Source organism: Cololabis saira, chromosome 15, assembly GCF_033807715.1.
Source record: "Cololabis saira isolate AMF1-May2022 chromosome 15, fColSai1.1, whole genome shotgun sequence".
NCBI lineage: Eukaryota > Metazoa > Chordata > Actinopteri > Beloniformes > Belonidae > Cololabis > Cololabis saira.
The window spans coordinates 41,226,717-41,254,592 of record NC_084601.1 but is presented as its reverse complement, the minus strand read 5'-3'; the positions used below and the strand labels follow the sequence as shown (position 1 = coordinate 41,254,592).

At 42.6% G+C, this 27,876-nt stretch overlaps 1 protein-coding gene and 2 non-coding genes across 3 annotated transcripts in view; all 3 read left to right on the top strand.

Annotated features, from left to right (window-relative positions):
• Nucleotides 1–303: 303 nt before the first annotated feature.
• LOC133460935 (zinc finger protein OZF-like) overlaps nt 304–27,876 on the top strand; it is a 40,141-nt gene continuing 12,568 nt past the window's right edge. Inside the window, exons 1-2 of the mRNA XM_061741650.1 lie at nt 304–351; nt 3,817–3,963. Coding sequence (XP_061597634.1) covers nt 304–351; nt 3,817–3,963 — 195 coding nt within the window. The remainder of the gene's footprint in view (nt 352–3,816; nt 3,964–27,876) is intronic.
• Nucleotides 23,304–23,375, top strand: trnaw-cca (transfer RNA tryptophan (anticodon CCA)). The gene has a single exon. It is a non-coding gene; the product is annotated as a tRNA-Trp (tRNA).
• trnal-uaa (transfer RNA leucine (anticodon UAA)) lies at nt 23,659–23,741 on the top strand. The gene has a single exon. It is a non-coding gene; the product is annotated as a tRNA-Leu (tRNA).

The window sequence follows — 27,876 nt, the reverse complement described above, 5'->3', positions numbered from 1 at the left end:
AGTTTCTCTGGTCTGAACCAGAGCAGTGGATAAAACAGAGGCGACGCTTCCATAGGACTCCGTTGGAAATCATGGCGGCAGCACTTCCGGGTTATGGAGCCTTTATTTAAAAAACTTTATTAGCAAATGTTGCTCTACAAACCATAGACATATAAACTAGGACGCCCCGTGGAGCTGCTGCGATACATAGATATAAATATATAAAGATATAGATATAAAGACCACCATGTATCGTTAAAAGCTGCTGTTTGACCCGCTCAGGTTTGATATTCCGGGGCTCGAACCCCCGACACACCGAGGATCATGGCGTCCACCGCGGCAGGGAAGCAGCGGATCCCCGAGGTGGCGAAGGTACGAAACCCGGAGCTTAGGGAAGCTAAGCTAAGCTAAGCTAAGCTAAGCTAAGCAGGGTTTGGACAGGGCACGGGTTTTAGTCATGAAGTCTTAGCGTTTTAAACTGTTTCTGTGTCAAACTGGGGCTGGTGTCGGGCTCACATTCATATGAATTAGTGGAATCAGTTCTTATTGATGGATTAATTCAGTTTAATTAGTTTAATCCACACTAGGGTTTCCACCTTTCACAAATAGAAATAAGGGACGCCCTGATTTCAGCAGCGCAGGAGCAAAAAAAAAAGCCCCAAAACTTCTAAACTGCATAAAAATGTGTTTATTTTATATGAACAAACGAAATGCTTTGATTGAAAGTTTAAGTGCTTTAATAGCGTTGAACTTTCATGACTGTAGAGACAGAAAAACCATATAGTAACTGAAATATCCTCCTATGTATGTATGTATGTATGTATGTATGTATGTATGTATGTATGTATGTATGTATGTATGTATGTCCACATCAGCCCAGATGTAGAATATACAGGTGAAGAATATGGTGTAAAAGTTAATTTATTTCAAAAATTCAACTAGAATATGGTGTAAAAGTTAATTTATTTCAAAAATTCAACTAGAATATGGTGTAAAAGTTAATTTATTTCAATAATTCAACTAGAATATGGTGTAAAAGTTAATTTATTTCAATAATCCAACTAGAATATGGGGTAAAAGTTAATTTATTTCCATAATTCAACTAGAATATGGTGTAAAAGTTAATTTATTTCAATAATTCAACTTAAAAGGTGAAACTAATATATGACCTAGTCTTAATAAGACTAGGTCATATATTAGTTTCACCTTAGTTTAGTTTGGTTAGTTTTTGTTTCAGCAGAACTTTGATCACATCCGGGTTCTTCTGCCTGAAATCTGGAGAAAACATGTTTCAAAGTTGGTGGGGGGGCACTAATGTGCAGTCAACAGCATAGAAAACATATCAGTCGTCGGTAAACTTGGAGTCAAGACCCCCTAAACCCAGACCAGGACCAGACAGTTTACTTACTTACTTAAATCTTATTTGAGAGGGACCATGTGCAATTAAAAACATAAATGTAAACATGTGATGCATTGCACCAGAGTTAGCCTTAGGATAATTTGCGTCTGCAGTCCCTTGGCACAAATAAATACAGCACAGATAAAAAACCTAAACTTTATTCAAGGATATTATCAAACATCACCCATCAAACATTATTCAAGGACATATAACACATACTGAGGTTGGAGGTTTCCGTTGTCTTACAGCAGCAGCATGAACATTGTTGTGATTAGCTGTCCCGTTTGGTCGGAGGTGGAACTCTTAAAAGGAGCGGCGCTAAGGGCCCGATTTACTAAGATCCTAAATAAAGAACACTAAATTGCTTGTGCACTAAAAAGGTTTCCGCGTGCTGTTTGCGTGTGGTTTGCGGGTGATCAACTAAGATTGCGTGCGCAATTGATAACAGGTGCAAACAGCAGTATTTAAATGAGGTGTTGCGTGTCTTAAGGTTTGCGAGCAAACTCTGTGCCATGGAGAGTGGATGGAATGCACAGTCACAAGTCACAAGCGCAAAATGAAATTTGACGAGTTGGAGTTAGAGATATTAGTGGAAGAGGCAAATAAACACATTCATGAACTACAGCAAAGAAATTTAAACATTACCAAAAGAAACGCAATATGGAGAAAACCTGCGATAGAATAAATGCAGTTGGTAACACAGAAAACAGAAAAACGTCTGGTTTTTCATATTTCAATTTTAGGCACAGATCAAAAATACGAAATAGAAAAACGGGCCACAAGACTGAATTTGATTTTAATATTGAATTGGTCGGGTTTGCGTGACCCGGCGGTGCTCGGCATGATCTGAGGAGAAAAAGACATCAGACACAGAGCTGGAGAGCGCTTTGATTCAATCTATTTATGAGTTAAGTTTTTATTCAGATGTCCACAGTATATTGCAAATATTATATATTATATAGCAAACACTGACAGTAAATGTGTGACAGACGGGACCATCATATGGCAAGAAGAGAAGAGAAGTGTTCAGAACAGAGCGCACACTAAAGGCTGATTTATGGTTCCGCGTCACACCAACGCAGAACCGACGGCGTAGGGTACGCAGCGACGCACACCGCACCGCGACCCTACGCCGTCGTTTAACGCAGAAGCATAATTCAGGCGAAGCTGCAGTCTCTGCGCTGATCCTGACACAGCGGGTCGGAGCGGATTTGGTCATGATGTTTAACCTGTGTTTTGTGATTAATAAGCACGGGTTTTAATTAAATGTAATTTACGAAGGATGATTTCACGTTCAATAAGATAAGTAATCAATAAAATACAGAGTTTGGCACAAAGGCTTGGCCTGCTTGTGGGCGAGTGGAGGGGGGCACATTAAAAGAAGGTGGCAAGATATAAGGCGGAGAACTAAAGAAAAAGTGGCCTTTAATAAAACTTGTGCAACCATTTTTAAAATAGCATGCAGCAGAATAAAGACTCTCTCTCTGCGTATTCTTTGATTTTGGATGTCGCCTCCTTGCCACAATAACAGCAGCAGCAGATTAGCACCTTCCTTTCAGACGTATTAAATACAGACGCAATCACAATACGCGCAAAAACTTTCAGGCTTGGTAAATCTCATTGCGCGTGGTAAATGGAGCAATTTCCATCTTCCCCTCCCAGTATTTAGGATTTCTGCCGGGTACGCCCCATATTGATCATCAGGGCAAAAGTACTAAATGGATTGCGTGTGCAATTTTGCGCATTTCAGAGACGCAGTCCTCTTTGCACGCTGTTAGTAGATCAGCTGGCACTTTGGTTTGCGGGTGCTGTCAAGTTTGCACACGTTTTAACACACGCAAACCTTTAGTAAATCAGGCCCTAAGTGTTTCAAATCCTCAAACCAAGGAATGTCTCCCATCATAACTCCAGCTTTGGTTTTGCTACATTACTTGGCACTACTGCTTTTTTTGACTCAGGATGACGGCATGAAACACAAGATCCTGATTGTCCTTTCAATTCTTTGGATTCTGAAAAGACACGGGGAGCATAAAAGTGGGTGGAGAAAGATTTCAGGGTGTTTGTGGTGTTTCAGGTGAAGAACAAAGCTCCTGCAGAGATATTTCAGGGTGTTTGTGGTGTTTCAGGTGAAGAACAAAGCTCCTGCAGAGATATTTCAGGGTGTTTGTGGTGTTTCAGGTGAGGAACAAAGCTCCTGCAGAGATATTTCAGGGTGTTTGTGGTGTTTCAGGTGAAGAACAAAGCTCCTGCAGAGATATTTCCGGGTGTTTGTGGTGTTTCAGGTGAGGAACAAAGCTCCTGCAGAGATATTTCAGGGTGTTTGTGGTGTTTCAGGTGAAGAACAAAGCTCCTGCAGAGATATTTCAGGGTGTTTGTGGTGTTTCAGGTGGAGAACAAAGCTCCTGCAGAGATATTTCAGGGTGTTTGTGGTGTTTCAGGTGAAGAACGAAGCTCCTGCCGAGGTGCAGATCACCACCGAGCAGCTGCTGAGAGAAGCCAAGGAGAGGGAGCTGGAACTTCTGCCGCCCAAGCAGGAGATTACCGTCAAGGAGGAGCTCAACGACTCCAAGCTGAGGAAGAGGAAGGTAAACCTGCTTCCAGGCTCCGTTATCTTGAAACAAACACCACAGTTTAGTGTCTTGACTTCACGCTGAGCTGCTTTCTTGAAGGCCTTTGAGGACCAACATCAGGAAGAATCCAACCGTCATCAGTTAGGGCTCAGTTCTACGTGCAGTTCAGAACGCGTACGCATCGTTGTCGTCACGCGTATCCTGCGTTCATTTGGCGCGTGGACGTGCACGTTCTCAAAAAGACAGTGAACGCGTACGCGACCTGCAGTTCTGGCTGTGGCCGCGAGTGGCGCTGTTCCCGGTCTGATACCAGCTGGACACAAGTGACGACGGAGGTCGCTGGCGCCGTTTCCTTTGCCCAGATTCTGCTGCTCTCTGCTGGAGAAAGGTCCCCATGCAGGTTAACTTGCCCAAACTTTCTATCTGAAAATTCAATTCAATTCAATTCAGTTTATTTGGGAAGGGACAGTGTACATTCATATACATTTAGAATTAAAAATGCAAATGCACCCAATTTTAGCTAGAGAGCTAGTTTCCATTGGCAGTCCCCCGGCTAAAAATATAAAAGAAAGACAAGTTAAACAACAAGTTAGAACAAATACAAATATAGCGTGCAAAAAGTTTCTGTTCTTGTTATTTTGCTTCTATTTAAGATAGAAGGAACAGGAGAACAACCTGACACATCAATCTTACTAACACGATCTTAGACATTTACATATATTGCAATAGTGAATACATTACACACATTTCACATTTAGCAGTTAAAAGTTTAGGCGGTAAAGTGCCAGAGCAAATTAAAGTGCTGGTTACGATTAAAGTGCTGAGGGTTTCAAGTTAAAGTGCTATAATGGGGGAAAGACAAGGAGGATGGAAGGGGAGGGGAGAGTGAAGATGGAATGGGCTGCAGCAAAACCAGATCACATGTATTGTTCAGTTGTGGAATTTAAGGTTCTATGCCAGTTGTAGAGTAAACAGATTGTGGAGATGGGGCCGGAAGGAGAAGAGAAAGGGAAGAAAAAAAAGGAAAAAGTAAGAAGAGGTAGATAATTACTAGTCAGCTGAGTAATCATTTACATAAAAAAATAGCCAACCAAGAGGTGATGGCATGAAGCATCACCTCTTGTTTACAATCAGATTGTCAGTGTTTAAATAAAGTGGCAAAGTGCATTATTAACACTATGATGTTATTATGCAGTAAAGTGACAAGGTGACAAATGAATCTTTACCGAGGGTCATGGTTACAGTCCTGTTTACTTAATAGCCATTTCTTTAAGCTGTTCTTGAATGTGGCAAATGTGTTGCAGTCCCTTACTACGACAGGTAATGAGTTCCAGAGTTCTACCCTCGACTGACAGTACGCTCTGCCCCTGTGCATACACTATACACTATAAATACACCATTAATACACTATAAATATACCATTAATACTATAATGTGCAGTGCGTCTGAATGGGATTATGCAATCACCTCTGGAGATTGCCCTGGTTGTATGGCTGGCGTTTTCGTTTTGTCTTATGTAGACAGACAGTGGGGGCGGTGCTAAACCTTTTAGCAGGCATCAGATTCTTCCGCAGATCCGCGGAATTCCGCGGATTTTGGTCTCAGCAAAAAATGTCCGCGGTTTCCGCGGAACGGGGGGAAAAAATAAATAAAAAAGTAGGGTTACGGCGTAGGTTCTGCGTCGATTTAACGCAGTACCATAAATCAGCCTTCACAGACAGACAGCCAGGACGCGGCAGCAGCAGAAATGAAGAGGAGCCGGCAGCTCCGTTTAAAATACATTTTTGCAGCGGGACAAAAAAGCAGCAGCTCTGCTGTGTTGCAGGTAGGCTGTGCAGAGATGAGTATGGGCTTGCCACCCGCCCCTTGAAATACGGAATTGTTCCGTAATTGGGAATTAAAAGTTGCATTCGGAACCCCTTTGCGCTCCGTTGCTTCGTTAAGCCTCAGTTATGTACGGCGTAGGTTCTGCGTTGGTCTGACGCGGAACCATAAATCAGCCTTTACCTCTCACTGCTGCTAACTGCACCGACACGCGCGACTTTAAACAAAACAAAGTCAAGTCAAGATGTCTCCAGAGACTCCAGACACCCCACCCCATCTTAAAAGAGGAAACAGAGGTCTCTCTGAGGTGTGTCAGGCAGCATGCTGCAGGAACCTCCACAAACGTAATATAACGTCCCAGAGGAGCCACAGTTCCTCATACCTGAATCATCCCATGAGCTTGATATGGTATAATATGGGACATATATTATGCTCTTATTTATTGGTCATAATATACAGGTGAAGGTCAGAAAATTATATTGCTAAACTTAATTAGTTTCAGTAAATTCAACTAAAGGTGAAACAAATATATTATTTCCCACTACATGCAAAGTGAGATATTTCAAGCCTTTATTTGTTATAATTTTAATGATTATGGCCCACAGTTATGAAAACCCCAAATAAAAAATCTAAAAAAATTTGAATATTTTATGAAATCGATAAAGAATTAAATAATCAAAATTATAACAAATAGTTCAGTGGAGCTCCTCATCACTGAACTTTGAGCAGACCTGTTTGGAGTTCCACACCACAGTTCTGAAAGACAAGGAGCTGCTTGTCTTTTGTCGTTTTGTCATTTAATTTAGGTGCGGTTCTGTTTAACTGCCCAATGCAGGCAGACTTTGTTTAATTTACGATGACCATGCTCAGGTTCAGGCTGTCTGTACAGTCATGAAAGTTCAATGCTATTACAGCATTTAGTTTTTTCATATAAAATATATACATTTCTATGCATTTTAGATGTTTTGGGAATGTCCCCTTTTTTTGCCCCTCGCGAAAATTGCTGAAATCGGGACGTTCTTTATTTCTATTTCTGAAAGGTGGCAACCCTAGTGGGGAGAAGAAAAAAAAGTACAGCTTTCAACAACAATGGCTGGCACAGTTCCCGTGGTTAAGATACGAGGGACAGGCCATGGTGTGTGTCCACTGTAGGGCATGTGGCCCGTCAGTTGCAGGAAGGACACAGTTTGTAAATGGATCAACACAATTTAAAGTCCAGTCATTAAAACTCCACAATGACAGTCAAAAAACAAGACGTGCAGGGACTGCTGCATCGTATATATATATATATATATATATATATATATATATATATATATATATATATGCACGTATAGTTGAAGATGGAAGACCTTGCAATTTGCTTATTGGCCATATTGAGGTTGAACACGCTCATGCAGAAGGTAAGGAGTGTGTCTCATTTCTGTAGATAAATGATCAGGTATCTTATAAAAACACACAGAGGTAACACTTTACCATAAAGTCACCTTAATTAGCCTAACATTAGTTAGTACATTAACATTACTAAGCATTTATATAAATGATATTATCCAACTTTTAATGTATTAACTAACTCTGAGTAGTAAACATTAATTAGCCTAACTGTAGGCTATATGTGTTTCCTATACATAATGATTGTTAATCTGTAAACAGTTAATTAATGCTTAATAATGTAACTAATGTTAATTGAGGGAACCTTATTGTAGTGTTTCTAAATATGTTATGTGCAATGAAAAATATGGTGCTACCTAATTTGTTTTGGTGCTACTAAATGAAAAGCTAGGTGGCATCAGTGCTACCTGTGAAAAAGTTAGTCTGGAGCCCTGCGTACGCGACCTGCAGTTCTGGCTGTGGCCGCGAGTGGCGCTGTTCCCGGTCTGATACCAGCTGGACACAAGTGACGACGGAGGTCGCTGGCGCCGTTTCCTTTGCCCAGATTCTGCTGCTCTCTGCTGGAGAAAGGTCCCCATGCAGGTTAACTTGCCCAAACTTTCTATCTGAAAACATATTCTCATCTTGATGTTTCCTACTAATTCATACACAATCTTCACTCTAATCCTTAACTTAGTTTTACACCAGAATATGTTTTTTTTTTTTATTGAAACATACAAACAAACAAGGCACATATCAGAAATTACAAACTTTTGCCTTGGGTTGAGCGACATCAGTATTACAAAATATACACTGAGAATCTAATTACCATCCATCCATCCATCCATCCATCCATCCATCCATCCATCCATCCTCTTCCGCTTATCCGTTCCCGGGTCGCGGGGGCAGCAGCCTCAACAGAGACTTCCTTCACCCCAGACACTTCCTCCAGCTCTTCCGAGGGGAGTCCGAGGCGTTCCCAGGCCAGCCCAGCGTGTCCTGGGTCTTCCCCGGGGTCTCATCCCCGGAGGGACATGCCTGGAACACCTCCCTAGGGAGGAGGGACATGCCTGGAACACCTCCCTAGGGAGGAGGGACATGCCTGGAACACCTCCCTAGGGAGGAGGGACATGCCTGGAACACCTCCCTAGGGAGGCGTCCAGGAGGATCCGGTACAGATGCCCAAGCCACCTCAGCTGACTCCTCTCAATGTGAAGGAGCAGCGGCTCGACTCGACCTATCCTGGTTTGGTCACGCCCACCTGGCATCACGCCAGCAGCACCTGAATGCAACACGGCTGCGGTTGCACGTGTTGCTGCGGTCGCACGTGTTGCTGCGGTAAGAGGATGGACGCCGGCGGCAGCGGCACGGGGCCCGGTGGTTGGAAACAACGCAACGATTTATGGACATATTTTAAATATAACCAAGCAGAAAGAAAGACTGAATGTATCGTGGAGGGAGACAGCAATAAATGTGGCCACAAACTCAGGGGAAAGAACACCACCAACCTCAAGCGGCACCTGAAGACTCGCCACACGGATATTTTTTCGAAGGTAAGTTAGACCAAGTCCTGTTAACATTTCATATACATACAGTGTTACTCCACAGTCGACTTGTTATCAATTTCATATTATCAATTGCTGACTTCAGTCTAAAATTAGCTTGGTTGTGCTGCTAACCCAGACTTAAGTTAATTTAGTTGTGCTGAAATCAATTTAGTAGCTTGTGTGTGTTACTGGTAGCCGAGTGGCTGATTTGACCACGCGAGTACGAATGACAGCTAGCTTAACCGCAGTCTGTGTAGTATATGACGGGGTTCTGGTCGGGCTGCAAGTGTAATAACTTATATTATACTTATTATTGTTCGTAATATGTATGAACATTGTGTGTTTATATACCTACATTTGTAGACCTCTATAGGAGGTGCACTTTGTATACAGAGAGAGTAATTTTATCCCCCTCTTTGTTTTTTCCTCATCCAGATCCTGGAGACCAGAACTCCTAAAGAGAAACCTGGTGTTCCTAAGAGCGACAGGGCACAGTCATCTATCCTAGCAGCCTTTGCCGCACAATCCAAACATAAGCCAGACTCGCTGGAACAACGTGCCAAAGAACAGGCGATCGCTCTTTGGATTGGACGTACTGGTCTCCCTGCTTGCACAGTTGAGGATGAAGATTTCATCCTCATGATGGAGACCTTTGATAAGAGGCTGACCATACCCTGACAGTCATAACTGATAACGGAAGCAACGTGATTGCAGCATTCAAAGCTAATGAACCGGATGACCCCACCAGCTCCGAGGATGAATCCATCGACATCAGTGAAACTGAAGACTCTGAGGTGATAATTATTTTAGTTCCGCTGTTAATTAACATTTTCAGTCTGTCAGTCCTATCAATGTACTATAACCTATGCTAGGTTATAGTAACTTTCAGTAATTATTTATTTTGCATGGTGTTTAAAATTAATTGTCTTTTTTTTCTATCTGTGTTTTTGTCTTATCTGTCTAGGTTTGGAGCCGTAGATAGGACCCCCTGTGTTGTTCACACACTGCAACTCGTGGTGAATATGATCCAGAAAGATTTGAGTGTCAACCAACTGCTGAGCATAGTTAGAGTGCTTGTCAAGCTCTTCCGCAAGTCATCGGTGGCAACTGAGCGACTGCTGCAGCTGTGTCATCTAACTGTGGTCAAAGACTGCCCTACTAGATGGTCCAGCACATATCTGATGATGTCACGGCTTCTCCAAATCAAGGACTCAGTAGTTCAGGTCGGGATGGGATGAGCTGGGACTATCTACTACCAAGTGAGTGGCAGAGGCTGACTGCTCTAAGAGATTTACTCCTCCCCTTCGCTGAGCATTCCCAGATGCTCCAGAGCGACACACAGTCCCTATCCCTTGTGGTGCCTGCCCTTCTGGACCTGCAGGGTCACCTGTCTGAGTTCCCCCATGCCCAGGGTTCTAGCTTCAAGGACTTAGCTTCCCTGGCAGAGAAGATGAAGGCAAACATGGACAAGCGGTTCAGCTGCTTTCTAGATCACACTGACTCTAAGTTTTCACCCCTCACTGCTGCTGCATGCTTCCTCGACCCAACAGTTGCGCCTGAAGTACTCCTTGAAAACGATGACGAGCAATTTGAGGCGCTTCTGGGAAAAGCAGAAGATTACATTGCTCAATCGCTGCCACCAGTAGTACGGGAGGAGGAGGCTGAAGATGAGGAGCCAGAGGAGGAGGAGGAAGAAGAAGAAGAGTCCAAAGAGAGACCACAGACTAGAAAGCGGCCCAGATTCAAATTCTTGTAAAAAAAAACCCGACCATCCAGGTCTAGCCTTCCAAAGTCGTGTGTCAAAGAGGAAATGAGGAATTTCAAGGAGCAGCTGTCATAGCCCATAAACCAAGAGACTACCTTTGAATTTTGGGCTGCACAGGGAGATTCTGTTTATCCAATCCTAAAATCTATTGCCTTGGATCATCTGGCCATGCCAGCATCTCAAGCATTTGCTGAGAGAGTGTTAAGCATTACAGGTGACCTCAGTCGTGGCCGCCGGAATAGAGCAAGAGTAATTTTAGAGCTAAGCGCTTTCCTCAAACTGAATCGAGGTCGGTAGGCTAATTTTGATGTTACTGTGATATTTGTTTTTGTTGTTAGACTGGGGGTAGTAAGACCCCCCCTCTAATTCATGTTGTTAATCATTTTTGGAATTTGTATTTATTTTATTACTTTGTTTTTGAATGTTTGCACAAGTTAAACATGCACTGGGGTTGTATGTAGGGGTGGGTATTGGGAAGGACCTCACGATACGATACGCATCACGATACTTGAGCCACGATACGATACACATTGCGATATCCTGATTATGCGATATCCCGATTATTATATTCTACATAGTTCACCGAAAAATTTTGAAATGCATTACACATCTTAAAATCCAAGTTGTATATCTGTACATCAGATGATGGTGATGGATCTTAAAATCAGAGTTGCACGTTCATCAGATTATAGTGACAATTCATGGGACAAACTGAGTCAAAACAATGTTTTATTATAACTATACAAGCTAAAGTTACAACATATTTGTATATGTTTTTCATATTATTTACATCATATGAAATTAACATTAAATTTAGTATGACGTTGCTTTAATTATGTGGCAAATAATAATAAACACAAGAAAGATGGGTACTAAAACCAAGGACAGGCACAGTGATCAGTCAGTATAGATATAAATCCATAAATAAATAAACCTATGTCCATTATTTTTCATTTTTTAAGGACAGGCAATTGTGTTATATAAAAAATAAATTATAAAATGAAATAAAACGTGAAATAAAACCGGAGCTCAGTGCAGGGCCCTCCCAGGGTTGGTAGAGAGTGGCAATGCCCAGGACTGTCACTTAGGTAGGAGCACTGGGTGATATGATGGGAAAAAATCGGGGATAAAAAATATTAAAAAAAAAAAAAAAAAAAAATCGATATTCAAAATTTGAATATCGATATTGAATCGGCTGGAAAAGTATCGCGATATATTGCCATATCGATATTTTTGCCCACCCCTAGTTGTATGATGGAGAAAATACTTTTTATCTTTTCTTTTTAAAGCTGATTAAAACTGGACTAAAACCTTTTTTGAGTTTTCGTGGACTAAAACTATCACATATAGAAATGACTAAAACTAATAAGCGTTTTCGTCCAAAAGACTAGGACTACTTTTACCCAGCGGGAGGCCCCGGTGAGAACGGTGAGGAAACGTTACCTAACTCCTGAAGTGGCTGCAAATTTTATCCAGATTTTACAGAACACTCCTGCAGAGATTTTACCAGCACCCCTGTGATTTCATCGTTGACAATTTTAACAAAATACTCAAAACAACGCTGGACTCAGTGGCTCCGATTTTAACTAAAAGAATTAGCATAAAACCTACACCCCCAGGGAGAACTGAGGAAATAAAGAAACTAAAAAGAAACTGCAGGAGTGCCGAAAGAAGATGGAGGAAATGAAAATTAACAGTACATCATGACATTTTTTGCCAACACCTTAAGCATTACAATAACAGTATTAAAAAGGCAAGAACCGCCCATTTCAAAAACCTAATTTTAAATAACAAAAACAATTCCAAATTCCTTTTCTTCACCATAGATTTTTTAACAAATGGAAACCCGAACAGATCCCATAAGACAGCAACAGATCATTACTGTGAGGATTTTGCAGACCACTTCAGGGGTAAAATTGATGACATTAGGTCTTTTATCTCAACAGATTTGAACTCTTAACACACCTGGATCAGTGCTTTTATCTGAGGAAACACTGGAGACTTTTTCCTTGGTTGATGCGGGGACACTTGGTAGAGTTTTCTCCCAGGTAAAGCCTGCCTTTTAGACCCCATTCCCACACCGTTTTTAAAACACTCTATGGATTCTTTGAGGAACAGCTCCTGTATTTGGTCAACTGCTCTCTTCAGACGGGCCTTTAAAACGGCGGTGGTGAAGCCCCTTCTGAAGAACAGTGGGTCGGACCCCAATGTTTTAAATAACTACCGGCCTGTATCCAACTTACCGTTTTTAAGTAAAGTAAAACTTGTTTTTAATCAAGTGAATGAATTTTTAAACTCAACACACATTTTAGAGGCTCATCAGTCCGGTTTTAGGATGAACCACAGTACAGAGACAGCACTTTTAAAGATTTTAAATGACATCAGGTGTAATTTAAGAATTTAAGACCAAAAACTCAGTCTTGGTTCTGCTGGATCTAACCGCCGCCTTCGATACAGTAGACCATCACATTTTATTAAATAGATTGAGGAACCTGGTCGGCCTCTCTGGTACTGTTCTTAAATGGTTCACGTCCTACCTCACTGATCGTAGTTTCTTCGTAAGTATGGATACATGTTCCTCAGGAACCTATAAGATAAAGTGTGGGGTTCCCCAAGGGTCAATTTTAGGTCCAACTCTTTTTAACCTGTACATGCTGCCCCTTGGGGACGTCATCAGGAGACACGGCATCAGCTTCCATAGCTACGCTGATGACACACAGCTGTACATCGCCGTGTCTCCTGATGACACTGGGCCAATTGATGCCCTTTTTAACTGTATTTTAGACATCAAGTCCATGGATGGCAGCAAACTTCCTACAGCTCAACCAGGGCAAAACAGAGGTTTTACTCATCGGTCCCGAAGGCCAGAGAGAGAAACTTTTACCGAAGTTACAGGATTTTAAACCCTCAAAATCAGTTAAAAATGTGGGCGTGATTTTTTTATTCTGATCTCACTTTTATTCCACATATTAAAAACATAACAAAGATAGGTTTTTACCATCTTAAGAACATAGCCAGAGTCCGCCCGTTTCTCTCTCAGGCTAGTACGGATGTGCTAATGCTTTTATCTCATGACGTTTAGATTACTGTAACGCCCTGCTCTCTGGTCTTCCCAAAAAGAACATGTACAACCTAAAATTATTACAGAACTCAGCCGCACACGTGCTGACGAGGACCAGAGGGCGGGAGCACATTACACCTGTTTTAAAATCGCTGCATTGGCTCCCTGTGCACTTCAGGATCGATTTTAAGGTTCTTTTACTAGTTTTTAAGTGTCTTAATGGTCTTGGGCCTTCTTATTTGTCTGCACTACTTTTACCCTATCAACCCTCGCGGACCCTGAGGTCCTCCGGTGCCGGCCTTTTAACCATACCAAAAGTTAGAATCAGGACACACGGGGAGGCGGCATTCAGTTTTTATGGTCCCCGATTGTGGAACAGCCTCCCGGAGAACCTCAGGGCCGCAGAGATTGTTGATGTTTTTAAAAAGAGGCTCAAGACCCATCTCTTTAATCAGGCTTTTAACTGACTCATTTAACTCTTTTAAATTTCTTATGCTCACCCTTATTTTTTATTGGATCTTACTGCTCTGTTTTATATTTAGTTTATCCTTTATCATTTTTTATTTAATCTCAATGTTTTATCTAAATATTTTAGTCGTTATTTATGGTCTATTTTATACATTTTACTGTCTTATTCCTTTAGTTTTTAATGTTTTGCTTTCTAGACATACTTTTAGGATTTTATGTTATGTTATACTTTTTAGTGTATTTTTTGCTTTTATGCTTTCTTGTAGCTTTCATCTCCAGTGTTTCCTCATGGGGAGCCTCCATGCTGGGAGTGACTCTGGCCTGCAGGGGGTCGTCCTGGGGGTGGTTCTGGCCTGGATGGTTGTGGAACTCTGTACCACGGCTTCACCGCTGTGGTGTGGACTCCTCTATCCGTCTGGGCAGGGATGGTCTCTGTGCAGTTATGAGACCTCCTGGCGTGGACGGCTCCCTAATACAGTTTCCTCACCTGGAGTGTGTGTGTGTGTGTGTGTGTGTGTGTGTGTGTGTGTGTGTGTGTGTGTGTGTGTGTGTGTGTGTGTGTGTGTGTGTGTGTGTGTGTGTGTGTGTGTGTGTGTGTGTGTGTGTGTGTGTGTGTGTGTGTGTGTGTGTGTGTGTGTGTGTGTGTGAGAGAAAAAGTGTTTGCCCCCTTCCTATTTCTTATTTGCAAAAAAAAATCTTTTTTGAATGTTTGTCGCACTTTTCAGATCAGATCGTTTCAGATCATCAAACACATTTAAATATTAGACAGAGATAACACAATTAAACACAAAATTCAATTTTTAAAGGTTTTTATTATTAAGGGGAAAGAAAAATCCAAACCTACATGGCCCTGGGTGAAAAAGTGATTGTCCCCTAAACGTAATAACTGGTTGGGCCACCCTTAGCAGCAACAACTGCAATCAAGCGTTTGCGATAACTGCCAATGAGTCTTTTCCAGCTGTGGAGGAATTTTGGCCCACTCATGCATTCTTGTAAATCAGCCACATTGGAGGGTTTTTGATCATGAACAGCCTTTTTAAGGTCATGCCACAGCATCTCAAACAGATTCAGGTCGGGACTTTTGACTAGGCCACTCCAAAGTCTTCATTTTGTTTTCCTTAAACCATTCAGAGATGGACTTGCTGGTGTGTTTTGGATCATTGTCCTGCTGCAGAACCCAAGTGAACTTTAGCTTGAGGTCACGAACTGATGGCCGGACATTCTCCTTCAGGATTTTTTGGTAGACAGCAGAATTCATTCATGGTCTTCCAGGGCCTGAAGCAGCAAAACAGCCCCAGACCATCACACTACCACCACCATGTTTTACTGTTGGTATTAGGGCTGGGCGATATAGCGAGTATAGTCGATGTATCTTGGCTTCTACTCTGTGTGATGTACAAAATGACTATCGTGAATATTCGAGTATACATTGTCAGGCATTTGCTTTTAGCCGCGGGCATTAAATTACAGACTTTTCTACCTCTCTCGTCTCTCCTTCTCAGAGACATAAAACAAGCGCACCCTGTTAGATACGTCAGTCACGTGCTGTCGTGCGTGCATCGTTATACGACCAGCAGCTGGTGTCAGGCGCTGCTGTCCGGTCCACCGGTCAGTTCCACCCCACTTTAACTTAACTTTAATATAACTTTAACTTTTCCAACTTTCCCTGTTTGCGCCGTGAGCTCCCCCGCGCGTTTGCTACGTGCGACGGACTCTTTTCAAAGAAAACTGGGACGGTTTAGTAAAGACGGTAGGGGATGTTTTCTCCTCACACGACGCGCACAGCTCTCTGGAGAGACGAGGGGCCGCTCAGTGGGACACGCTTCCGCGCGCAGCCCAGCCTCTCTCTTCCAGAGCTGAGAAACGTCACCTCGTGTTGCTTAAATGCTCAAATTCAATCGGGTAAATTGGAAATTTCTATTGGCAACTTTACACAAATTTGGATTTGGCAAATCTTTTATCATTTGGATAAAGATATTATATAGCTCTCCCAAGGCATGTGTAAGGACAAACGATCAAATTTCAACAAGCTTTAACTTGCAAAGAAGTATCAGAAAGGGTTGTCCTCTTTCTCCCTCACTATTTATTGAGCCCTTAGCAGCTGCTATTATGCAAAACCAAAATATTAAAGGCATACAATGCAAAACATTAGATCACAAAATAAGTCTTTATGCTGAGGATGTACTAATCTTCCTCCAGAACTCACAAACCTCACTATCACAGACAATTGCACTTATAGATGGATTTTCATCTCTGTCTGACTACTCTATCAACTAGTCCAAATCCAGTTTTGTGCATCAACTGCAATTTCCAGAATACAGCCACTACTAAATTACAATCAGGAAACATTAGATATCTAGGCATAAACATCTCCCCATGACTGTTAGAGTTAATAAAACTAAATTATGTTCAGCTCTTAAGAAAAATAGAGGATGATCTTACCCGATGGAACTCTCTTCCTATTTCACTGATGGGGAGAATTGTCACCATCGAAATGATGGTTTTACCAATGTTAGGTCTAAATCAACTTTAAACCAAGTTCGTAACGAAGATAGACACCAGAGACTACCGGAATGATCTTTAACGTGCTTCTGCAGAAGGGGGAAGCAAGGTAGGAGTGCAGAGTAAACAAGACTCAGTGTGGACTCAGTGACAGCAAATGTTTCCCACAGTTCCTCCTCTGCATGATGCTTTTATTGAGAAACTTGACAGAAACTGACCGTTATGGACAGTGGGAGGAAGAGATAGGGTGTGATTGAATCAGGACATTCCAAACCCTGAGAAGATCAGGAAGTGGCAGTTGTGACATCTGTTGACAGAAGGACAAAACCAAGTTTAACCTTTAATTAACATTTCAACCAAAAATAAATATCTTTTTTCAACGATACCATCCAAACCCCCTCCTTCTTGGTTTAAGATTCATACGTGTCAAAATTCCTGTGGAAAAATAAAACCCCACATATTAGCTTAAAGACATTACAAAAATCCAAAGACTGTGGAGGCTTAGACTTACCCAACTTCCAGTATTATTTCTTAGTTAATAAGTTACAGTATATCTTAAAATGGTGCAAAAATCACTCACTAGATAGTCAATGGCTGGATTCAGAAGTGTTTTGCAATGATTTGGAAATCTCAGATTTACCATTTATCATTCAAAATATTAAACATCATAAATGCTTTAAAAGCATTAATATTAGCTAATCTCTGACAGCCTGGTGGGACTTCCTTTTAAAATAGCCAAAGTCTGACTTTTTCCATGTGATTTCACAACCATCTGGAACAACCAAGACATTCTGAAAAATGATAAAATGATGGTCAACTTTACTCAATGGAGAGACCAAGGAATAAAGTATCTACAACATATAAGTGGACATTTTGTACCATTTAACACACTCACTGTTCAATATGGAATTAGCACTAACACATTTTTAGAATACCAACAACTTAAGTCCATAATAAAATTTTTTTTTAAAAACTCAACCAACTGGATCTGCAACTTCCCGCTAAGTAGGGCTGGGCAATATATCGAATATACTCGATGTATCGCGGCTTCTACTCTGTGCAATGTACAAAATGACTATCGTGAATATTCGAGTATACATTGTCACGCATTTGCTTTTAGCAGGGCATTAAATTGCAGGCTTTTCTCACTCTTTCTCGTCTCTCTTTCTCAGAGACATAAAACAAGCGCACCTACTTACATACGTCAGTCACGTGCGTTTGACTAAGTTGTGATTTCCCCCTTTTTGCATGAAAGTTTAAAATGAGCATATATTAATGAAGTATGAACAAGAATGTTTTAATGTAGACATATAGAATCATCATACTGGTGTGATTGTATGCATCAAAGTGTTAATTCAAGGCTAAGACAAATATCGAGATATATATTGTGTATCGTGACATGGCCTAAAAATATTGAGATATTAATAAAAGGCCATATCGCCCAGTCCTACCGCTAAGTATAGTAGTTACTTAATCTAAAAACCCCAAAATTACTATTGAAACTCTACAGGTTAATGCCCAAAATAGATAGTCTCTCTTCTGTCATGACCGGCTCTAAGTCATGGCAAAATAGGGGACAGGAGACGGAAGTCAAACAAATAATATTTATTAAACTAACCGAAAAGCAAACAACTGAGGTACCATAACAAACAGAAGAAGCCATAAGGATCCTATGGAGTGTGGAGTCAGTAAGTCAGTAGTGTGTGTGAGTGATGGATGAGTGAAACATAGTGTAGTGCAGGGTGTGTGGATGGAAAGAATACAGAAGAACTAGAACACAAACAAAGACATGGAGAGCTGAGGGAAGGTGTTCTCTCCTAGAGATCTCCTCAGACTGAGGTGCAGGCTGCTTATCTACTCAGAGCTGAGGGAAGGTGTTCTCTCCTAGAGATCTCCTCAGACTGAGGTGCAGGCTGCTTATATACTCAGGGGTGGAGACACCGGGCCCAGGTGTCATCCATTGAGCACAAGCAGGCAATCAACCCTCAATGAGCAGGTTCTCCAGTTTCAGGACTACCTGGAATGTTAGCTTGCATGATGCTCCATATTAGGAGTAATCTATATAGGGGCATCACACTTCCGATTTCCAAATGGGCGGCTGACCTCTCTCTTAACAGTAACCAAATCTCTTGGTCTTGTTTAAATAATTACACTATGACCAAGGAGATTATCTTCATTTCATCAACTCGAAATGTTGAATCACTTTTCTAAGCCCAACGGCACAACGCAGCTCAAACAGCAGGTGTATCCGCCCCTTTAATCTGATTGGTTTAAGAGTAAATCGTTCCCCACTTGGGGTGCGCTCATATGATTGGCTGAAACAAAGGAAGATATCTGATTGGTTGCAGATCCTTCCGTGTTAAAAAAAAACGCATTTGTGAATCGAGTCACGTCAGGGGAGTCTCAAAAGTCACATGCAAATCCAGCGCAGCTCACAGACAAAAAAACGTTTGTAAATCAGGTTATATTTGTGTGTGCATCAAAAATACACTTGTATATCTTGTCCTACACACGTGTGAATTTTGTCCTTTGCATTTGTGAATAATGACACTGTTCTAGCTCCATACTTGAAACTGAAAAGGCTTTTGATAATGCAGCCAAAAAGTAAGTCATCTTCTCTGTTACAGAATCATAAAGGAAGACCCAAAAGACACTGCTGTGATGATTGCGTGCAAGTCAGTTGCGATCAGTGTGGAAAGGCTTTTGCCCAACAATGTGATCTAAAGCGACACCAACGTATTCACACTGGAGACAAGCCTTACAGCTGTGATCAGTGTGGGGCGGCTTTTGCCCAGCAAGGTCATTTGACGAGACACCAACGTAAGCACACTGGAGACAAGCCTTACAGATGCGATCAGTGTGGAAAGGCTTTTACCCAGCAAGGTGATCTAACGAAACACCGACGGATTCACACTGGAGACAAGCCTTACAGATGCAATCAGTGTGGAAAAGCTTTTGCCCAGCAAGGTGATCTAACAAAACACCGACGGATTCACACTGGAGACAAGCCTTACAGGTGTGATCAGTGTGAGGCGGCTTTTCCCCGGCAAGATCAATTTACAAAACACCAACGTATTCACACTGGAGACAAGCCTTACAGATGCGATCATTGTGGAAAGGCTTTTGCCGAGCAAGGTAATTTGACGAGTCACCAACGTATTCACACTGGAGACAGGCCTTACAGATGTGATCAGTGTGGAGCGGCTTTTGCCCATAAAAGTAACCTAACGACTCACCAACGTATTCACACTGGAGACAAGCCTTACAGGTGTGATCAGTGTGGAGCGGCTTTTGCCCAACAAGGTCATCTAAAGCAACACCAACGTATTCACACTGGAGGTGTACATTTGTGATCAGTGCTGATATCATTTATTTTGAGAGTTCAGTTAAAATGCACCAGTTTAGTTAATTTAGTTTGAAAGAAATAATTCTGGTCGTTAGATTGTGGGAAACATTTTTGAATATATTTTTAAAAAGCAGCAGATTCTTACAGCTGTAAGAGCTGTTCAGTTATAACCAGATTTAGAAAATGAAGTAGAATTCAATTCAAAAGTCTTTATTTTGAACATGATGGTAGTGTAAGTAACAGACATGCTCGAACATACTTGAACAATCAATGCAAGAGATTTTTTTTTGAAGCAGCAGAAGTTTTGACATGTTCAAAAAGAAGTAAGAAGTAAAAAAAATGTCTCCTTCCCCCTTGAACTCAATACCATGTTTTCACATAGACCCTTGTTATTAGATGTCAAAAATCTTGATGTATTGAGAAGTTGTACAAATTAATATTAAGAATTTGACACAGTGTAAACATATTGTGGTATACGTGAGTATAAATTTGTGGATTCCTGGGTGATTATTGCCATTTGCAGTTACATGTCCCTCTATATAAACACTATTTACCATGAGTCCCTGTATTCATCTATACATAAAAGCATAATTTTTTAATTAACATACAGTACTAACAGTGACAAAAGTGTGTGCGTGCGTGCGTGCGTGCGTGCGTGCGTGCGTGCGTGCGTGCGTGCGTGCGTGCGTGCGTGCGTGCGTGCAAATAAATAAATAATTATCATATAGAGTGATGTAGCATAATATGAATATATGTAATACTATAATAGCATATAAATATAGTAATATCCTAATATAACATAATTTTTATAATATAACATAACAAAATGATATCACCATACTATAATATATAATAATACTATACTTTAACATCCCATGAGATTTCATAACTTAATATAATAATACACTATGAAACAATATATCATGATAATGCCAAGAATAATTATTAGAATTAGAATTGGTAATTTATATATTGCAATGAGGGGTGAGGTCAGACCGGGGCGTCAGGGAAGCGAGCAGGAGGCCCCCACCAGACTCCAGTTGCCCGACCAGGGGCCCCAGCAAGAGGCAGGTCCAGTCCAAGTCCAGTCCACCATCCCCTCACCCAGCACAGAATGAGGAAGTGAGCCGTCCCGATCGGCCAGCACAATACAAATGATGAGAAAAGATAAGAGAAATATTTGTTGGGCCACAGTCCCATATGAACTGTGGATTGTGTGATTATATGAACAGTTGAGGCCTTTGGTCAGCTTTGAGGCCCAGTTCTGGGGCCTCAGGCTTAGACCAGCCTCGAGTTTATGATACCTGACCGCATGGTTTGGAACAAAGGAAACCCCATGGACGCAAAGCTCAACCAGGATTTGCATCTAAGGCCCTGCAGTGATAAGGAATAGCCCCCTGATTGGACCCCAAGCCACAGGGGGGGCCTTCACTTCCTGGGCCAGCTATAAAAGGAAAAGCTCTCTTCTCCTCTGCTCTGTCCGTTTTGCAGCGAGTGGCCCGCAAGTTTTCTGAGCCCAAAGAGGAGCCGAACCAGGGACCCTGCAGGCCTCGACGTGAACGCCTTTGGACCGACCTGGAGCTGAAGGAGGCCCAGCTGCTGTGCCCATGTATTCCCCTCATCCACACTGATCCTCATCTGGACCAGGAGAGAGAGCGAGCTACTCTTTATCAGGATCCCCTGCTGAGCGTAACTACTCTTTGTTTCATCAAGAAACACTGACCAGCCGGATCAAACCACTTTCTCTTAATTTACAAAGATTCACGTAAGAGGCTGTTCTGTGTCTGGGCAGAGAAACGTAGTAACACATTTTAAAAGTTAGTTTTACATTGTGAGCCGGACTGGTGATCCCGTCACAACTGTGCTCATTAGTTGAGTGTGTTTGTTTATCTTATTGTTTTCTCCCCTCATTCTGCTCCTACTAACCAAACACACACACACACACACACACACACACACACACACACACACACACACACACACACACACACACACACACACACACACACACACACACACACACACACACAGGTAATCTGAAGTTTTGTGTACATGTTTAGTTAGTTGTTGTTTTTGGGTAGTTTAGCCATCAGGATTTATCCATCTTATTGACACTTGTGTAAATAAATTCTTATTAATTTGAATGAGAGAAGTTGTTCGTGCTTATTTTACGCATATTTGTCACAATTACTGGTTGCAATGGCCTGTGTTCGGACTCCCTCCTCCTTTACTATTATTCTGAAGAATAATCTACATTGAGACTGATTTTTGCTGTTTAGTTATCATTTTCCTGATTACATCAGGTGGTGCCCTGTTTTGATTAAGTAATTTTGATAATTCAATTTGATAAATAATCTCCTTTATTAATTATTATTGCCACGGCTGCCCCAAGAGGCACGCCTCCTCCATAGCTATTCAATAGCAATGGAGGAGGCGTGCCTCTGGCGGAGAGAAAACACGAAAAGTAAAAACTTAGACACGTGAGCCTTAAGCCCGAATCGAGTGGTATGACTTTTATTAGGGATTGGTGCACACGTTTTTGTGCAACGTGCAAAAACGTGCGCTTTAGAAAGTTGTTGGCCCTGAATTTAGCTACAGTCCTGTCAATTTTCAGAGCGATGGCACAAATAGTTTTTGCACGAAGTGCAAGAACATTTCCAAATTTCCAAACTAATGGGGAGATTTTCCCATGTATGTTTATGGCGCAGAATGTCATAGTGTGGATGGGATGAGGTTAAAAAAAGCCAAAATCCACCTTTTTTCTGAGTCACCTAACATCCCATACTTGCACGTAGAAATGTAATTCAAACTTAAAACGGAGGAAAACTTCTCCTCTCTCTCCTAACCTGACACTTTTCAAGATATGATCACTCAAGCGAGGACTGGAAATCACTTTTTGTCAAATCCAGAGTGGAGCTGTCATTTGAGTGGGAGAGACAGTAAAAAAATGACCTTAATTTTTATTTGTAACTCGAGGTCACGGCCAAACCGTAAAAAGGAGACCAATAATCTTTGGTCAGAATGTAGACATAGGTGTTGGGATTCAAAAATTTGACTTTGACAGGCCGGGTATGTACAACATTTAAACGGGGGGGCTAAAGGGGCGCAAATTCCTGCCTCGGTCTCCATTGACTGTAATGTAATCAAAAGTTTTCTTGAAAAAAAAACTCACTTTGTTTTCGCAATGCCGTTACTAACACATTTTAAGGAATAAAAGAATCGGAATAAAATTAAGATTGTCAGAATCTGCCGAGTTCTGTGTCTCTCACGATGTCTTTGTTTTTCTGCTAGGAGCTACGGTTTTCTCACAAATCGGAGTTATTTGAGAACTTGTCACAAAATCTGGGTTTTTCTCACAGCCAAACCGGAAGGTTCTAAGTCGAGGTTCTTGTTGCCGGGGTAACCAGAATTCAGCTGCTGACTCATTCAGCCAAAGATCCTCTATACAGTTATACAGACCATGTCAGAAAAGGCTCTGTGGTGCAATGGTAGTGTGTCTGACTCCAGATCAGAAGGTTGTGTGTTCAACTCACATCAGGGTCATAATGAACTTTCAGTTTTTTTATTTATCCATCCTCACGAGTTCACCAACCAGACAAACTTTAGCTGCAACAGAAAAATTTGATATGTACCTGGAATTGTTCAAGTCAGGAGACACAAGGCAAGTTTATTTGTATACCACATTTCATGTACAATTTAAATTGATTTAATAGCAACATTTAAAAAAATGAAGATAAAAATATGTGTCAAAGTGATAAAGTAAAATCATCCAGTTTTAAAAAGTCTCTAAATTGTCTGATTCTGCAGATTCACACATATAGGAGTGGTTGTTGTGGCCGAGTGGTTAAGGCGATGGACTTAAAAATCCATTGGGGATTCCCCGCGCAGGTTCAAATCCTGCCAACAACGATTAATATTTCAATGGGGGAAAAAAGGTTTGTTAAATCTTGGATGTCTTAACCTCAGACAAAATTGTGATTTAAAACTCATGGGGCCTCATGTACAAAGAGTGTACGTGCGCCACTTTCTACGCTTGACAGTCTCAAATATAACCAATGGTGGCATGTCGGTTTATAAGAATCTTTTTGCCCAGAAGAAAAAACAGCGACAAAAGGACCTATAACTATTTCTTCTCTCGAGAAACACACACCTGCACCGCGGCTTTAGGAGAAAAAGACGCTACAGAGTCAGGATGCAGCGGCGCAGCCAGAAGAGCAGTGTAATACGTGCGAGGCGGTGCTGATCTCCGCAATTTGAAGCCTTTTTAATTGTAAAAAGAATTTCACTTACCACAGGTTCTTTTTGGAACGTAACCGCTGCGAAAAACAAGGGATTACTGTAATGACAATATCTCCACGTTGCGAAACTCGCCGTCTCTCGGCTCTCCATGACCGCGGTGAAGTTAGTTTTATGTTGGATATTCGACAGACATTCGCTCTAGGGGCGGCATTTCTGTCGAGTGTCAAACGAATATCCAACGTAAAACTAACTTCACCGCGGTCTCGGCATGACCGTCATGTTTTTGAAAGCACACACACATCCACACTACATTTCCTCCGGTCTCCGCTGTTATGGGTGGTATTAGAGTACCACCTATTGGATGCTCAGCGCAACTGCACTTTATGTCACGCACCTGCTTTGCACTGGCGCCTCGTTGATTGTACTGTGATCTGAGCCGACGCAGTAAAACTGTCACAGATTATCAAACTACTAAGTGTGCAGTTTCATCTTTGATCACACCATACACTCAAACATGGTGTCAGAAGCGGGCGTGCTTCGGTATTAACGAAGCCGGCAAGTGAGTTTAGTCAGCGCGTTTGACTGAGAATGTCTGATACACCGGAGCAGCACCAGGAAATAGCCATGGCCGCGAACATACCACCGCCGGCTCCGATGAAACTCAGTGGTAATCTGAGTGCGAATTGGGACATTTTCCGAGCGGAATATGAGGATTATGCTTTGGCAACGGGGCTGGTGAGTAAACCCAAAGAGGTCCAGGCTGCGACATTGAGGAGTATTATGGGAGCAGAGTGTCGGCATGTTTACAAACACAACCTGATGCTGACTGACGCGCAGCGGGCGGATGCGTCTGTCATCCTGAACTCGCTGGAGCAGTACTTTACACCGGCAAAGAATGTGATCTATGAACGCTACGTATTCGGCTGCTGTAAACAAGAGGAAGGTGAGGCAATAGACTGTTTTGTGACTCGACTCAGAGAGAAAGCTGCTACCTGTGATTACGGTGCCTTAAGAGATGAGTTGATCAGAGACAAAATAGTGATCGGCATTTCTAATGAGAGCACACGCAGACGGCTGCTGAGGGAGAAGGATTTGACGCTCTCCAGCGCTATTGAAGCATGTCGAGCAGCTGAGCTGAGCGATTTGCAGCTGAGATCTATGGAGCAGGAGAGGTCTCACATGGACAGTGTCAACGCCATAGGAAAACCTCCGTTTAAAAGACAATCCAGCATGGCAGAGAGAATGAGCGCCCAGCCCAGATCACAGGCTCAGAGTTTCTCCACATGTAAGTACTGTGGCACATCACATGGATGGGGAAAAGAACACTGCCCGGCGTATGGAAAAAATTGTAATGCGTGTGGCACAGCTAATCACTTCGCCAGAGTTTGCAACAAAACCAAGAGAAAGGAAGGGAAACTACACATAGCTGAGGAACTGAACTTTGACAAAGAAAGCACAGTGATGGAAACAAATGATGTGTATGCTGTGGAGAGTATTGGAGCTGTGAGGACAAGAGGCAAAAAATGGTTTGTCAATCTTCGGCTAAATGGAATATTACAGAAATGCCAGATTGATTCGGGAGCCACGTGCAACGTCATGAGTCTCAGAGATAAAAAGAGACTGGCTCCAAGAGAAAAGCTGAAGCAGAGCAACACCACCCTTAAGCTGTATTCAGACCACGGGCTGCCATCACTAGGGGTTTTAACCATGGACTGTGGGGTGCGGGGCCACAAATACAAACTGGAGTTTGAGGTTGTTAACGCACGGCAGTTGCCATTGCTGTCAGGCTCGATGTCAGAGGAGATGGGGCTTATACACTTCACTATTCCAGAGGAGCTCAGAGTGGAGGAGCTCAACACAGTTAATCACAGCCTCACCAAGCCTCTCTCCAGGAATGCAGTCATCTCAGCATATCATGATGTTTTCACAGGTCCGGTGGAGGCACTCCCTGGAGAAGTCCACTTTGAGCTGGATCCAGCGATTCAGCCAGTGCAGTGTGCGCCACGCAATGTCCCGGTGGCCATGAAGGACGCTGTGAAGGCCCAGCTGGACAGGTACGAAGCAGAGGGCCATATCACGTCTGTCAGCGAGCCCACAGACTGGATCAGCAACATGGTCATTGTCAGAAGACCGGAAAAGCTGCGCATATGTTTACAGCCGCACCACCTCAACCGTGCACTCAAACGATCGCACTACATCATGCCCACATTAGAGGATGTGCTTTACAAGCTACCTAAAGCTAAAGTTTTCACATTGGTTGACGCAAGAGATGCTTTTCTGCAGTGTAAGCTGGACGAAGTCAGTAGCTTCATGACCACATTCTGGACACCCTGGGGTCGGAAAAGATGGTTGAAACTTCCATTTGGAGTAACAGTGGCTCCAGAGGTTTACCAGAGGAGGCAGCATGAGCTGTTGGCAGGCCTCGAAGGAGTGGAGCCCATAGCAGACGACATCCTCGTTGTGGGCTGTGGTGACAGCGACGAAGAGGCAGGCAAAGACCATGATGCAAAGCTGATAGCTCTTCTAGACCGCTGTCGTCAAGTCAAGCTGCGGCTTAGTGTCAGGAAGCTTCAGTTCAAAGTGTCTGAAGTGCGCTTCCACGGCCACATATTGTCGGCGGTGGGTCTCAAGGCCGACCCAGAGAAAGTCAGGGCTGTTTTGGATATGCCAGCCCCAACGGATGTAAAGAGCGTGCAGAGACTCATTGGATTCGTCACTTACCTGGCCAAGTTTCTTCCGCAGCTATCAGAGGTATGTGAACCTCTGAGGAGACTCACTGACAAGGACACCGTGTGGCATTGGCTGTCAAAACATGACTCAGCTGTCAAAGAAATAAAGCGACTTGTAACGATGACACCGGTGTTGCGATACTATGATGTCACAAAACCCGTCACAGTGCAGAGTGACTCCAGCCAGCATGGCCTGGGCTGCTGTCTGATGCAGGAGGGACAGCCCATTGCATTCGCTTCACGGGCACTTACGCCCACTGAACAGAACTATGCACAAATAGAGAAGGAGTGTCTCAGCATTGTGTTTGCCTGCCAGCGCTTTCATCATTATCTTTATGGTCGAGATATGATCACAGCGGAGACAGACCACAAGCCCCTTATACCGATCTTCAGTAAGCCCCTTCTGAATGCCCCTAAGCGCTTGCAGAGCATGCTACTTGCGCTCCAAAGCTACAACTTGCAAGTTATCTACAAACCAGGACCGGAGATGTTCGTGAGTGACACTCTGAGCAGGGCTGTTGCACCCAGCTCGCACCCCAGCTCTAGGCATGCCAAGCACACAGTATGCAGTATGGTGGATGAGCAGCGTGCAATTGAGCACATAAATATGGCTGACTATATCAACGTCACTGATAAAAGACTATTGCAGATACAGCAACACACAGATAATGATGCACAGCTGCAAGCCGTGAAGGTTATCATCCTTAATGGCTGGCCAGCCGTTAAAGGCGAAACTGAGCAGGCCGTGAGAGAGTACTGGTTTATCAAAGAGGAGTTAAGTGTTCAAAATGGGGTATTGTTCAGAGGTCAGAGAGTTGTGATCCCCAAGTCACTGAGAGCTGAAATGCTTGCCAGAATACACTGCAGTCACATCGGAGGCGACGCCTGCTACAGACAAGCACGGGAGACCTTATACTGGCCTGGAATGCAGGGTGACATTAAGGACTTTGTCAGTAAGTGCACAACATGCAACGAGTACGCTGTAGAGCAGCAGAAAGAGACTATGCTGAGCCATGAACTGCCTACACGCCCCTGGCAGATCGTGAGTCTAGATCTGTTTCAACATAGTGGGAAAG